Source organism: Daktulosphaira vitifoliae, unplaced genomic scaffold (genome assembly GCF_025091365.1).
Source record: "Daktulosphaira vitifoliae isolate Bord-2020 unplaced genomic scaffold, ASM2509136v1 Scaffold_4, whole genome shotgun sequence".
NCBI lineage: Eukaryota > Metazoa > Arthropoda > Insecta > Hemiptera > Phylloxeridae > Daktulosphaira > Daktulosphaira vitifoliae.
This window is the reverse complement of record NW_026099575.1, coordinates 25,463,911-25,478,326: the sequence shown is the minus strand read 5'-3', so window position 1 is coordinate 25,478,326 and position 14,416 is coordinate 25,463,911. Positions and strand designations below refer to the sequence as shown.

At 26.8% G+C, this 14,416-nt stretch overlaps 1 protein-coding gene across 1 annotated transcript in view; it reads left to right on the top strand.

Moving 5' to 3' along the window:
- The first annotated feature begins 1,265 nt into the window (after positions 1-1,265).
- The window catches only part of LOC126904843 (uncharacterized), a 19,970-nt gene continuing 6,819 nt past the window's right edge, over positions 1,266-14,416 (top strand). The window contains exons 1-8 of the mRNA XM_050684140.1: positions 1,266-1,401; positions 4,892-4,998; positions 7,615-7,641; positions 10,891-10,923; positions 11,533-11,556; positions 12,077-12,133; positions 13,490-13,522; positions 14,074-14,097. Coding sequence (XP_050540097.1) covers positions 4,905-4,998; positions 7,615-7,641; positions 10,891-10,923; positions 11,533-11,556; positions 12,077-12,133; positions 13,490-13,522; positions 14,074-14,097 — 292 coding nt within the window. The 5' untranslated portion in view covers positions 1,266-1,401; positions 4,892-4,904. The remainder of the gene's footprint in view (positions 1,402-4,891; positions 4,999-7,614; positions 7,642-10,890; positions 10,924-11,532; positions 11,557-12,076; positions 12,134-13,489; positions 13,523-14,073; positions 14,098-14,416) is intronic.

Below are 14,416 nucleotides of genomic sequence, written 5' to 3'. Positions count from 1 at the left end.
AAACAAATAAAATATAATATAAATATTATAAATAATTAAAGACTTAATTGTGTAACATACAATAGATGAATGATGGCAGTGAGAAGTGGACAGTGTGAATACTTTGCGTTAAAATGTTGAAGGCGTGTTGAACACTGAAAGGGTAGTCGCTTTATAAGTAAATACTTCAGATATGGACAGGGCCAAACACTAAAGGCGTGCACAGGTACGAAAGCTAAGGCACAACAGAATGTGCAAAACAATAAAACATATGGCGCACATACAAACGGAGGCACTTGTTATGTACACGAAAGACGTACAATGACAATAGACTGTTATGGCATTGTATAACCACAGCGAAGCACAAGGGTGATTGAACCATTAAAACGACTACGAGCTAGGTGCACCGTAGAACCACGTAGCAAGAGCTAGTAATGGTGGCGAGGACGCAAAATTCACAAAGAAACCGACAGTTGTTCAATGTACAATGATCGTGTGTGTAATCATACAGCGTAATAATCTCTCGCACAACCTGTGGTGGTAGTGCGAGTGGCGTTATCAGTCAAAAATGTAAGTAAACGCCCTTTCGTGATGCGTATTTGACAAACTCAAGATAGTTCATCGCTGAGATACTTTTTAAATTCATGTCCTCCTTTTCCCTATTAACTATTTAATTTTGGTTTATTACATAATATAAAACAATTATTGAGTTTTTCATATCATAATCTCTATTGTTTTAGTACGCGTATGTTTTAAATTACTTTTATACAGATATATAATTATATCATTTTATGAATAATAAATAATAATAATTTTAGTATTTTTAAAATTAATAATAGTAATTATTTCTATAAATTTATTGTTTTTAAATCATTTTTATCAACTAGTAAAAAAAATTATAACAATTAATTAGAATTATTTAAAAGGGAAAAAAGGTTTAGTTTTCAGTAATTGAGCTAGTTCAGCTATTTATAAGCAAATTATTTTAAATAATAAAGTAACGAAATACCCAACTTTTCCCATTTTAATTTTATTTGAAAAACCCTCATTTATATAAGACTTAAAATTTAAAATATGTATTATTTAAGAAATTTTTCTTTAGCTATTGAAAAAAAAAAATTTTATTTATTCACATTCAAGTTAACAAATTACGCCGTAACACGTGTTGTTATTGTAAAAAAGGTATGATAGCAATTTAAAATATACACATATGATCACTTAAATTATTTTCGAAAAATTTGTCATTGTTGATTAAGGCATTTAAAAATATTTCAACATAAATTTCGCAAACATTACTATATTTTTTTATTTTATATATGTAATAATTATAACATTAGTCGTCATTTGTATCAAGTAAATTAGTCAATCTCAATAGTTTCTATATTAAGTTGATAATAATTTCATATTAGAGTACATAACTTTGTAAGTAGACATTTATGGATTATTTAATGCATATACGATGATTTTGTAACATAATATTATAAACATTTCCATCTTTTATTATATATTAAATTATTCAATATATCTATTTTTTCGCACTATTGTAATCAGGTTTGTCGTGTAACACGTTATTTGAAACAAATTTTATGCTAGATAACGTCTATTTAGTTTATGTTATTAAAGGTATCTCAAATCAATATAAAATATCCATAATAAAATATTAAGTGGCCGTTTATAAAACTTACCTAAGTAGGGAATCAATGACATCGTGGAAGAGTGCTAAATTTAATCTTTAATTGGTTTAAGAAGCATCTTAGTTACTTAAATACCATTAATACTGACTAATCTTTACCTTAGAATTAGAGCTTTATACTCTTACAAATGAAATAGTCGATTTTTCATTAATTCGTTTCTTATATTATGCAATAATGAGTATACAGAGTGGCTCAGCATTCACTGACAACTTAAATAACTTTTGATCCAGTTAATATTTTTAGCTGATATTTTTTTTAAATAATAGTTATACCTTATGTCTAAATTAATACCTCAATAATTCATTTTTTTACATTTGAGTAAAAATATTAATTATTTTTAAATTTAAAATAAAACGTAGAAAAAAAATTTTAGATAGCTATTTTGTTGAGTAGATTTTAAGAAAATGTTGGCAAAAAAATATCTTATTAATATTCAGTAATAAATATTCTGTAACTTTTTAAAGTTTGTGGAAATTTGAATTTTCATGTATTATTATACCCTATTAAACATTGAAATACGTGTTGAGAAAAGGACAGAAGACAACACTATTTTTTTACGATTACTATAATTTGGAGGCGTGTAACTTTTTCCATGAAAATTACTTACGCTTTTGAATGAGAGTGATTAGTAATAATTGCCTTACCAATTTTTTTATCTTCATATTAATAAAGTTTGTAAATACAATAGATCTTATACCTAATATAATATAAATGTTTAATGGTGATAAATAAATTTTAATTTTAGTTAGAATAAGCAGTTTTATTTGTAAAAAGATAAAACTACTTACTAAGCAATGGGTATTGTTCGTGTTTTTATTTGAATTAAAGTCGGTCATTAGAAAGTTAACAATTTTCATGGAAGAATCCATACACATATCATACTTAGTGTAAAATATTGTGTTTACTTCTGTCCTTTTTTTATAAAACTTAGCCAGCATTTGATACCGTAGAATAAATACAGAAAAATTCGAATTTTTACAAAATTTAAAATGTTACAGACAATTAACTACAAAACATTAATGAGAAAGTTTTCATCAAATTATTTCTTAAAAATGGCTACTTCGAGTTTTTTTAAACATTTTTCGTGAATTTTTATAATTCATTTTTATTTTATTAAATTATAAAAATGTTATTAATTACATTATTATTGTAGCCCTCAAGTATTTTAACTATTAAAAAAAAAATAATCTGGATCAAAAGTTATTAAAGTTGTCAGTGACTGCTGAACCATCTTGTATATTACAATTTATAATTCGAGCTTTTTGGCTGTTTAATGAACACTTTTAATCGAAGACGAGGCGATGTAATGTTAATGGTTTTTAATTGTTTAAAAAATACAACACCAAAATAAGTCTCAATGCTAAACCATCGTTACAGATTATAATTTTTACGCGTTGAAAGAAAGTAATTTAATTGAGTTTAATAGGTTCTGCTTTACGCCTTTACTTATTTTCTATAGTGATGAATAAAATTACTAGAGAAATACAAGGAGAAGTACTGTGGTGCATGTTGTTCGTTGACGATATAGTGTTAATAGGAGAAAATAGGAAGGAAATTAATTAAAGGTCAGTGGTGGGGAGATCAGTTCTTGAAGAAAAGGGCTTAAGAATAAGTAGAAGTAAGTCAGAGGATATAGAGTACGAGTTTGAAAAAGGAGAACACGAGGTAGATGAAATGAGGAGGTCAGTGACAATAGGCGAGGACGTAAGTATTTAGTATTTAGGATTAGTTGTGCAAAAGAGCGGTGGTATTGACGAGAATATAACACACAGGATTAAGTGTGGGTGGTTGAAGTGGAGAGAAGCGTCTGAAGTTTTATACGTTAAAAGAATTCCAATGACGCTGATAGGTAAATTCTACAAGACTGTAGTGAGACCAACTATGATGTATGGGTTGGGCGGATGGTAAGAAAGTAGAGTAGAGAATAAGTGTAAAAAGATGATAATGCTTAGATGGATGAGTGGAGCGACTAGAGAAGATAGAATAAGGAACAAGCATGTAAGAGGGAGTATAAGTTGTAAGGTTTCAGCCAAACAGAGGGCCTACTAATTACCCACTGCCCAGGGGGAACACTGGACAGTGACCTAGTAGCCGCGCCAAACAAGATATTACTTGCTGACGGAGCTACTAGGTTTTGATAAAAACAAAAAAAAAAACCAAAATTAATAAAAATGAGGGAAAAGTATAGAGAAAAAAAAAGAGGCCATGTATAATATAACATAATTTTTTTTAATTATTTAATTAAAAAAAATGTATAATTACTATTTAAGATATAAATATATTCATAGGAAATGACTATGAAAAGGGAGAAGAAAAAAAAAGAGGTGCTTGATACATAAAATTTAAAAGGGGTAAAAATGGGGTTTCTTGATGTTGTACTTGTTGATTTGAGGAGTGACGGCCCACCACCGGCCATAGTTGTGCCTTACGCCATAATCATCATCATCATCACCATCTCGACGTTTTGTTTAAATAAAAAAAACGGAGGACAAAAAAAAATAGTCTAGTTGACACCACAAGTCGACGGCAGATCCACTCGACGTTTTATTTTGATAAAAAAAAAAACGGAGGACAAAAAAAAATACAATGAACAGCCTGGTTGACAACCGGTCGACTCAACGTTTTATTTTGTATAAAAAAAAAACGGAGGACAAAAAAAAAATACAAAAAACGTGGTTTTCACAAAAAATACCAACGGACAACTTGTCGCCTCGGCAATATAGGTGGAAAAAAAAAATCATTGTCGCGGCATTTGAATAGTAGCCGGTGATCATGATGTCGCCGGGTGGTGGGGGTGCCAACTTTGAACTGGTTCATAGGGAGAATATAAAAGTGTAGGGATGCACTGTGTGCGGTCAACTGTTACAACAAACCGGGTACTGACCATTGGATCGGTTGATTGGTATATAAACTAATTTAATAATTGGGGACATACATAATACCTAATGCACCCACTATTAACTGATAAGATTTATATATTAAAAAAAAACTTGTATAAATTCTGCAACATTACAAAGTGTAGCGTCAATTGTGGATAAGATGATAGAAAATAGACTGATGTGAGAGGTCGTGTTAAGTGGATGTTTAAATTAAGTGTAGCCGATCCCAAGTAGTTGGGATTAAGACGAGGAATTTAATTGTTGAAAATTTAATATACAATTATTTTAATTAATCATCGTATATCTAGATAAAATTATATTAAAATTAATATTTTACAGATATTGGATTAACATGGTATTCATAAAAAGTTTGATAAGCTGCTCGTTTGTAATATTTTTTATTGAATGCAATTCTATGGAAAATTCAAGGGAAGATTTAATACAAGGTAAATTTTTATATTTTAAAATAATCATTTTTAAACGCTTTTCTTACAAAAAATTTAGATGGGTGGGTTGTAATTGTAGGATAAGTATTTATGAAATTACTAGTGTCAAGGCCATATTTTAAAATTGACCGTCATGACCAAAAAAATTTAATTGATATTAAAATGTCAGGGTTTTTGGAACATTTAAAAAAATTGAAAAGAAAAAATTAACATGTAGATTGTGCCCTCTCCCAGTATTCAGTTAATAATTCGATTATCAAAAAAAGAATATCGTTGGCAAGACAAAAGTATTGTTAATAACAATTTTGCAATAAATTGCTTAGTTTTCTAAAAAATATTTCCAAATACAAAAATTATTGACAACAGTTTAAATTATGGAGGCAATTCCCCATACCTCACTGTTTAGTGAGATTAGTAAACACCATTAATATTAATCAATTAACCTATTAAATAATACCTCCTTTATTATATCATTGACAACTTTATTAAACAATTAAACAGACAATAAATTCATTTCCTCTATGAATCGTACAATGCCGATCTAGCACCCACAAATAACTTTTCTGATTTTTAGAATTCTGTTAGTAACAGCTGTTGCAAAATCTATTTTACACTGACAAAAACTAAAATCATAACTAAAAGAATTGGTAGCTAGGATTGTCTTACTAGGATTAATTACACTACGTTGAAGCTAAAAATTTAATAGAGAATAGATTAAGTAGTGTTGCATTAAAAGAACACGTGATTAAATATTGTATTACGCCGTTCAACGTTTATATCAAGAAAATTATAAACTAATAAATAAATTTTCATTTCAACAAACATCTTTAAAATTTCTTTTGAAAGTCCTTTTTTAAATGATTATTATTTAAAATTTAATTAATAATCTAAAACAATAATTTTTTTAAATTTTCAACCCTGGTTAAAATTGATTTAAAAATTTAGAATTTTTTCCTCCAGATATACTTAATTCTACCGCCCTAACTAAAAAAGTTTTTTATATTTTGTTTTGAATGAGCAAAAAAAAGTCATTAACTCTATAATTTATATTTCTTCGCATTTTAGTACCACCCGGGTAATTGCATTCAGTACACTCCCCCTAAGTGTGGCACTGGCAATTTTAAGACAAATATTTGTTACGTCGTTATTTAGGGGCTGAGCCTAAATGCCCGTCAACAGTATTCCAAGGGACCAACGGGGGATAGCTGGTTAGGCTATATCTACCTTGGGTGCTGAGGTTTCCTATTTAATTTATATTCCCTTATAGGAACTACCAAGGGCGCACTACAATATATATATACAGGGTGTTCAGTAAGTCAGGAAACGGGTTTCTATTGTTCTCATTGTTTGTAACAATGAGAACAATAGAAACCCGTTTCCTAACTTACTGAACACCCTGTATAACACTCTTGGTTAACAACGATATAAATATTTATTAAGTAAAGAGATATTAAATAAATAGTACAACCTGCTAGACACCTAGAGATAATATAATCCAACAGGGAGTTGACGGCGACATACACACATTATTTATGTGGTAGGTAAGTTAAGTTAAATATAAGACATAGAGTAATGGTCGTGATGATGGTAAAAAGTTAATAGATGATTGGGACATTCGTATTATGGCTCGGTGACTGTGAATCCCGAAATTGCTTATGTGTGCAGTCAGCTCTCCTGTTAGTTTTGTTGTATGTCACTGTGTCAATTATATATATATGTCTTATAAACGGTACAGTGATGTTATGGGAGACAGAGATATGAGTACATGTAAATGTGATCGTATCATATTCAATGAGTTACTATCATTTTATGTTATTTATTATTTTATATTAGCGACAAACAGTAAAAAATATGCTTATAACATATTTTAAAACTGTTAAAATTATTGAAAAATATTTAATATGTTAAAACCTGGAGTGGGTCATTCTACATAATAGGAATTTTGTACTTAATTTTATTTGACATTGAATGTAATAAAGATTTTACAATTATAATAAAAATAATTTTCCAATATATCATTTGTAGAAGCATTAAATTATTACTAAATAGTAATGTTTTTAAAAAAATGAACAATGATAATTTAATGTTCTTTTTTTAAATCAATTGTGCGTTATTCATGAGTATTTATTATTTTCTTAAGATTAAAAGACAGTAGAAATGTTCGTTTGATTACTTTACAAAAAGTAAAAAGTTAAGACACTCATGTTTGTGTCAAAATACCTTTTCTTTATTAATGATCTTTAGCTTAGATAAATTCTAGTCATATGAATCATAATAAAACAATAGAATTTTTACATTTAATAACTTGATTAAAAAAAAGCTAATAAAAAAGCAATAATTATTTTTAGACAATTGAACAAAAAAAAAAAAGAAAATATGTTACGTTTAATATATTATATTCAATATTACAAAAACCATTAAACTGTTAAATAAGTGCAATTATATTTTGTGAGACTTTATAGGTAGAATGCAATTGAGCAATAAGTGTACTTGTTTTTCTATTATTTATTTTTGAGTAATTATATATCTACATCGTGTATGATGCATGGAATATAATATATTATAATAAAAAAATAATCATACATAACACACGTAGTAAAAAAAATATTATTCCAGAGGCGACCCATCAAATAAAATTGACAAGTGAGTTTATTTTGACATTATAATTTATTAATTTAATTGGACTGTTTATTTTAAAGAATAAGCTATAATTTATTTCAGTACGCGAGAGGTAAATGATTTAAATCAACAAAAATGTACTCTAGTTTTCCTAAGAACTAGAAGTACCGGATCTACTAAAAAACAATTTAACATAAAAATACACAAACACCGAACTCAAAATTAAATATTATACCAATTAAAATTTACAGATTTCTCACGTAATTTATTATAAAGGGAGAGGAGACGAGTGTAGTGCGGTCATGTATCTCAGACCAGGTATACTAGGTAACTCTAGGAATAGACAAATTTTAACCACTGGGCGTTTATTGTTACATTGTAATTTATTATATAATAAAATTTGACGGTCTTATTTAAAAGAGTAAGCCATAATTTATTTTAATACGTTAAGGGCATATTATTTTAAATCAACAAAAACTTATTCTAGTATTTCCATTGATTGTCGTTAATAATTTAAACAAAAAGTTTTATTGAAAATAAGAAGGTCTAGAGTTATATTACTGTATAATGACATCTTTTTAGCTTCGATGCGAAGCTGAGAAGGTATTAATTTTACTATGATGTGTTTTCTTTTTTTTTATGTCTGTTGCCACTTTTTCTCAGCTCTCACCGAACCGATTTCTTTCAAAAATACGTCAAAAGATCACAAATCGTATCTAGTTGAAGACATTACCCTTAAAAATTGAAAAATTTTCCCTCATTCCCCACAAATGGGGGAAATATCCAAAAAAATTACAAATTTAAAAATCGATAAATTTTGTCATTTTTTTCACTTTTTTTTCTTAAAACTTCCATAACTTTTTCAAAAATCAACAAATCAACATAATTTTTTTTTATACTATAACCTTAGATATTTACCTTTCATTTGATATCATTTTTTTGAAAATCTAATACTTATTCTGCTCACTGGGGGGGATTTAAAATAGTAACTTTCTTACAAAAAATAACTTTTTCAACTTAATTTTTGAAAATGTTCCGGAAATACTGCGTCCTTTAAACATATATCAAATTAAAGCTTTTTTTATGTACTATAAAATGAAAAAAAAAAATTTGTCCCGACGAATTATCTTCTATGCGCAAATGGCTACCATATTCAAAAATATGCTATTTAAACAATTTTTTTTTTTTTAATTAAACACTATCTACAGATTTGCATCGAAGCGTTTTTGATGATAGTGATTTTAATCACTGTCAGATATCATCTATACTGGACCCAACTATGCCACGACCCCACTGTGCTGGGTTTTTTTTTATAATATGACTATTATACAAATTTATTATATCATAGTTATTTTTTTAATAGAATATATTTGTAAGGGGAAGGTTACAAACCATATGCCGCTTAACAATGCACCTGAAAACTAAGAAATAAGTGTACTGTATGAGATTAAATTATCTTTTTAGATACGGGCTTACTTGGAGCTAGTGGAGTCACCTATATAAAAGAATAGAGTTTGCGAGATACTTAATAAGTTCATAATTATTATAAAATAGTGTCCAAAAAAAATTTCAGTAGAGTATAAATAATAAAATAATTTTCAAACCTGCAAAATAAGAAAATAGTTATAAATTCAAAAAAAAAGTCAATAAATTTCTCCTATGATACACACAATAAAAAAGTTGTATAAAAATAAACATATAAAAATTAAACTCTAAAATCCAATAATAATCAGTAAAATATGTACAAAATAAACTATAAAAGTTCATGAACAATTTTAATAAATAATATCAAAAATATATGTAAATAAATAAATAATTCTTTGGCATTTATATTTCAGTTTTTGGATTTTATATTATTTATTTAAATATAAATAAATAATTTATAATATGAAACTCAACAACTAATAAACTATAAAAAAATTGCAAATTGAGCTAAAATAGTATTTAAAAGTTCAACATTTTAAAATTATAAACTTTCATAAAAATCAACTTTAAAGGATAAAAAAAAAAAGTTAAAAATGACATTTTAAATTGAAATTTTGCACGGATTATTTTTAAAAATTAATAATAATTTGATAAAACATTTTTTTTTTAATAAAATATTTTTAATGTGTAAATACTTGTTTTCTAATTATTAATAATCTAAAAAATGAGGTAATAGAAAAAATCTAATTTCAGACTTCAAATCAAATTGAAAAATTTGGTTTAGTAAATTACATATTGACTGAGGTTAGGTGGCTACTTTCCACGTAGTGTATAACACAGTTCGAACTTGTACTAAGTTTCATTAAAAAAAATTTTGAAAATCAAATCGTATCAAGTAATTTTTTATTTAATAGGAAATTTTTCAATATTTATTATATGTATAACAAGAAGATTATGAGTGACGAGTTGAAATAAATAACATGCTGTGTAAAAAAATGGTTTTAAGTTATTCGTAATTTTTTGAAATTTGAAGAAAATTCTAAATAAAAATGTAAAACTCTTACTTTTAACTATTAGTAAAAAAAAAACAAAAATTACATTTGCTACAGGATTGTCTGGTATACGAAAGGTATTCTTAAATTATAATAAATATTTTTGACCCCATGATAGTGTGACTATAAAATCTGGTACTTAGTGGCATTGCATATCCCCAACATCAATAAACTCAGAAATGAAAAGACACTAGTACACCACCCCATCTGATTTATTGACACAGCCATAATAATAATAATTCCAAAAAAATGAGCATAAAATTTTGTCTACAAATAATAAAATAATTAAATTAATTTATACTGGACTAATTATGGATAATACATTTTTAGTAAATGTAGCATCTATAAAAATTCTTGAATCCGTGAACAATAACATCAAAATACTTAATGTAAATCAAATACTGATGAGACTAATTTGAAGTTACTGAAAAATGCATAATATTTCTAAATGAATAAAAATGTTCTCAAATAAAATATCGACACATTTTATAGCCTGAATTCTTTTGAAGGCATCGGCCGCTGATACTAACCGCTGTAAGTGGACTGACCGACGCGTAGGGTGGAAATGTTGCCAACCGCAGCACTCGTACCGTCAAAGAAATCCAATGCAAATTTTGCGCCTGGCGCAAACAATCCGTAATTTGTATAATATGTTACTAGTCATGGCACTTAGAACATTTTACTGGGACTAACACAATTTTTAATATTTAGTACATAGCACGTTGTTGATTTCAAGTCTATAAGTATTAACTAAAATTTATATTTTATATTTTACAATAAATATTTAATTTTTTAGATATTTTGTTAGAAAAAGCAATTAATGATACAGGTATGATAATTAATTATGTTATATTTTATACAAAGTTTTTTTATTAACTTTATTGAAATTTAATTTAAGAATGAATTGAACATTTAAACAAAAATAAGTATTAAAAATTCCATAGAGTGGAACTTTAATCACATAAACTAGTTGACAAATTGTGTTCAGTGTGATATCCGAATTAATACGTCTTATAAGAAATTAATATTATGATAAAGATATTATTCTGTTTCTAGACTTAATCGAGAACATATTGTTCAATTATTTTACTTAACTTGACCATTTAAATACTTAGGCTGAATTTGACATAACTCAATTTTTGAATAAGTAACTATTACTAACTACTTTTGTATTTTATTATTATGACAAAGTCTTATAATTGTCTTTATATAATGAAAGTAATTTTAAATAGGTAGTTATTAAACATTAAAATTTGTGTATTTATTTCATAAAATAAATCATTTAGTCCTAGTAATTAATTGTTATTCATTGANATAAAATAAATCATTTAGTCCTAGTAATTAATTGTTATTCATTGATATTGATATATTAGGATTCTATAACAATAATTTTTAAATACTAGAAATAAATTTCATACATCATTTTGTTGGACTATAGATGAAAATCAAAAATTCAAGACAAGTTTGTATGACATTTTATTAGCTTGTTTTTTTTAAACTCGTAGTTTTTCTTTAACAAGCTACAAAGAATTAATTAGTACATTTACTATAAGAAATTATGTTAATTTATAGAATATGAATCCTTAAAGTATATTAATGATTTAGTTCATAATATCTGTGTCGTTTATAATTATTTTCATTCACAATGATCTTACTAGACTCTAATTTATTGAGTTTTAGTCGAAAATAATAATTCCTCCATAAATACTATAAAAATAAAATAAAATCTCCACGTCGAGTTTTCTATTTCATTTTTATGCAAATAAAATTGTCACTGAATTATTTTTACTAAAAATGAAACGAGACAACACATTTAAGGACGAATTACTTGGATAATGATTTCGGAGGTATAAGTAAAGTAAGTCTGTATACATTTTATACAGACTTATTACTATACAGTAAAACTACAAAATAAAAATTTTTGCTAGAATAATCTCAAGTTTTTTAGCTCCACGAAATATTAACAAATTTGTTTGCATTAGAATTAAAAAATAGGTTCATTGTGGCTGTGGAGAATTTCCATGGAATTCGTTCTTCTAGTAAGTATTAAAAAAAAGTTAAATATTTATGTAAATTCACATTTAATGTTCTATTGAAATTTAAGTATACTATTACATAGTTTTTTACAGGAGAAGATTACATGATTTTGTATTTCATCTCATTTACATAATATTAGTTTCTTATTTTAATAGGTCACTATTTCGCTTAAAATCATTCACTAGTTAATTAATTAAATATTAACTTTAAATTAATCAAATTTACAAAAATTGAATATTTCACCTAGCTAAATTTACAAGGTGATTTATTAGACTACCTCTATTGTTTTGTTAAATCATAATTTTTTTTTTATAAAAATGTATAGAATACAATTTTAAAAATTAGGTCTTGGCGTTCCTTCTATTTTTCATTTAATACTTCATCTAGTCTGTCCAACACCTAGGCTATTAACAAAAAATTAAAAAACTGTATATAAAACTTCTCACTCTTTAACGAATCATGGTTTGTTCCCTTCGGTAGTAAGGTTGCTCTCTCCTACATTCCGTCATTAATTATCACCCTTTTCATCCTCTTACTTCTTTGTTTATACTCAGTGCAATTCCCTATGCAGTCTATTCGCAAAAATCGTCCACCTCCTGTTTAGATGGAGTTTCCCCTTTAGTTCTAAAACATCTCCCTTCTCGTTGCCTTGAAATTCTTTTAGCCAATCTCAATTCTTTATGATCCCAAGGTGTTATTCCTGAGTCTTGGCATAATTTTAACGTCATTTCTGTTCCTAAATCTACCTCAGCATTCATTGCATTTTGACCAATTTCTCTTTCCTCTACTCTTTGTAAAGTAATAGAATACATTATCAAAAACCGCCTTGATTGGTTTTTCGAATAAAAATAACTGTCATACCCCTAACTTTTACGGGTATCGAAAAGGTCTTGGCACTATGGAGTGTTTATCTACTCTCATAGCCTGTAAATCCTATTGTCCTACTGTCTTTAATAACATCAAAGGAGCTTTTGATTCTGTGCACATTCCTACCCTTAATTCTCTTTTACATTTTTATTCTATGCCACCTACACTTTGTAATTTTTTTTCACAACGTTTTCTTACGTCCACTTCACCTTCTGGTTTAACATTAAATCGCACCTCCTACCGCGGCCTCCCATAGAGCAGATGCCTTAGTCCTCTACTTTTTAATACTTACATATGCAAAATTAGCGTTCAAGATAAATTTTACTATCATTTATCAATAAAATCTAGTGCAAAGTGATAAATTAGACTACTCATAACAGTATTTGTTATTGGATATTGAAAACGGATTGATAATTAAATATCTTCTCAGCTTCGCATCGAAGCTAATAAATATTATGATTTTTTATCATTGTCTGTGAATTTGTTCACAGAGAATGGGGCGGAAATAATTTTTCCAAGTAAAGGTATACTATTATATTAATTTAAAATAACTTAAGTGCCCTTTAAATAGAAGTGAATTAAAAAAAAAAACCAGAAAACATATTTTCAGATATATTATTACTAATATAGGTTAAAATGTCAGAGTATTATTCCAGAATACAAAAATATCATATTCCAATACTTTTTGCAAATATCCATCTTATTACATATTAAAACATTAAATAAATCGCCAATACTGGAAAAACTAACTTATGCTGTTTAGTTTTCAATTTTTTTTTTTTTAATGAAACAACTCAGTTTCATTATCCCGGAAAATAATTCTCAAATATAAGATAAATTTGATTGAAATTACCAGATAGTTTAAAAATGTTGATATCTTTTGTGGAAAAATCTTATCATTACAACCATTTTTGGCTATAGTCGATATATTGACCGAATTAGTTAAATCACAATTAACATAAATCCAACTCTAAACATTTCTAAACCTTTTAACCCAACCAAACATAATGCCATAAATCTAAACACTAAGTAAAAAGTTATCATCTTAGTTAATGTATTATTATTTATTTTATAGAAAATGAACTTAAATGTGAATCAGGTTGGTTTTCTTGAGTATGTTTATTCAGTTCATAAAAGTAATTTATTATAAGAGTTTTTTAGAGTACTGCACTTCAGTACTTTGGAACAGCAGTGTAACTATTCATAATGAGTAGATATAAAGTATACCTTTAGAAACAGCAACAATCCGTAATGTGAAATATAACATAGAAATATGTATTGTACTTGTATGTAAAATAAATTTAACCCTTAATAGGGCAATGAAAAAAAATTTAAATTAAACGAAATTAAAAATGTTGTAGTAGCGCTAGTAATTTGTACTAAACATAGAAATAATTAAAAAAAAAAAACCCAGCACA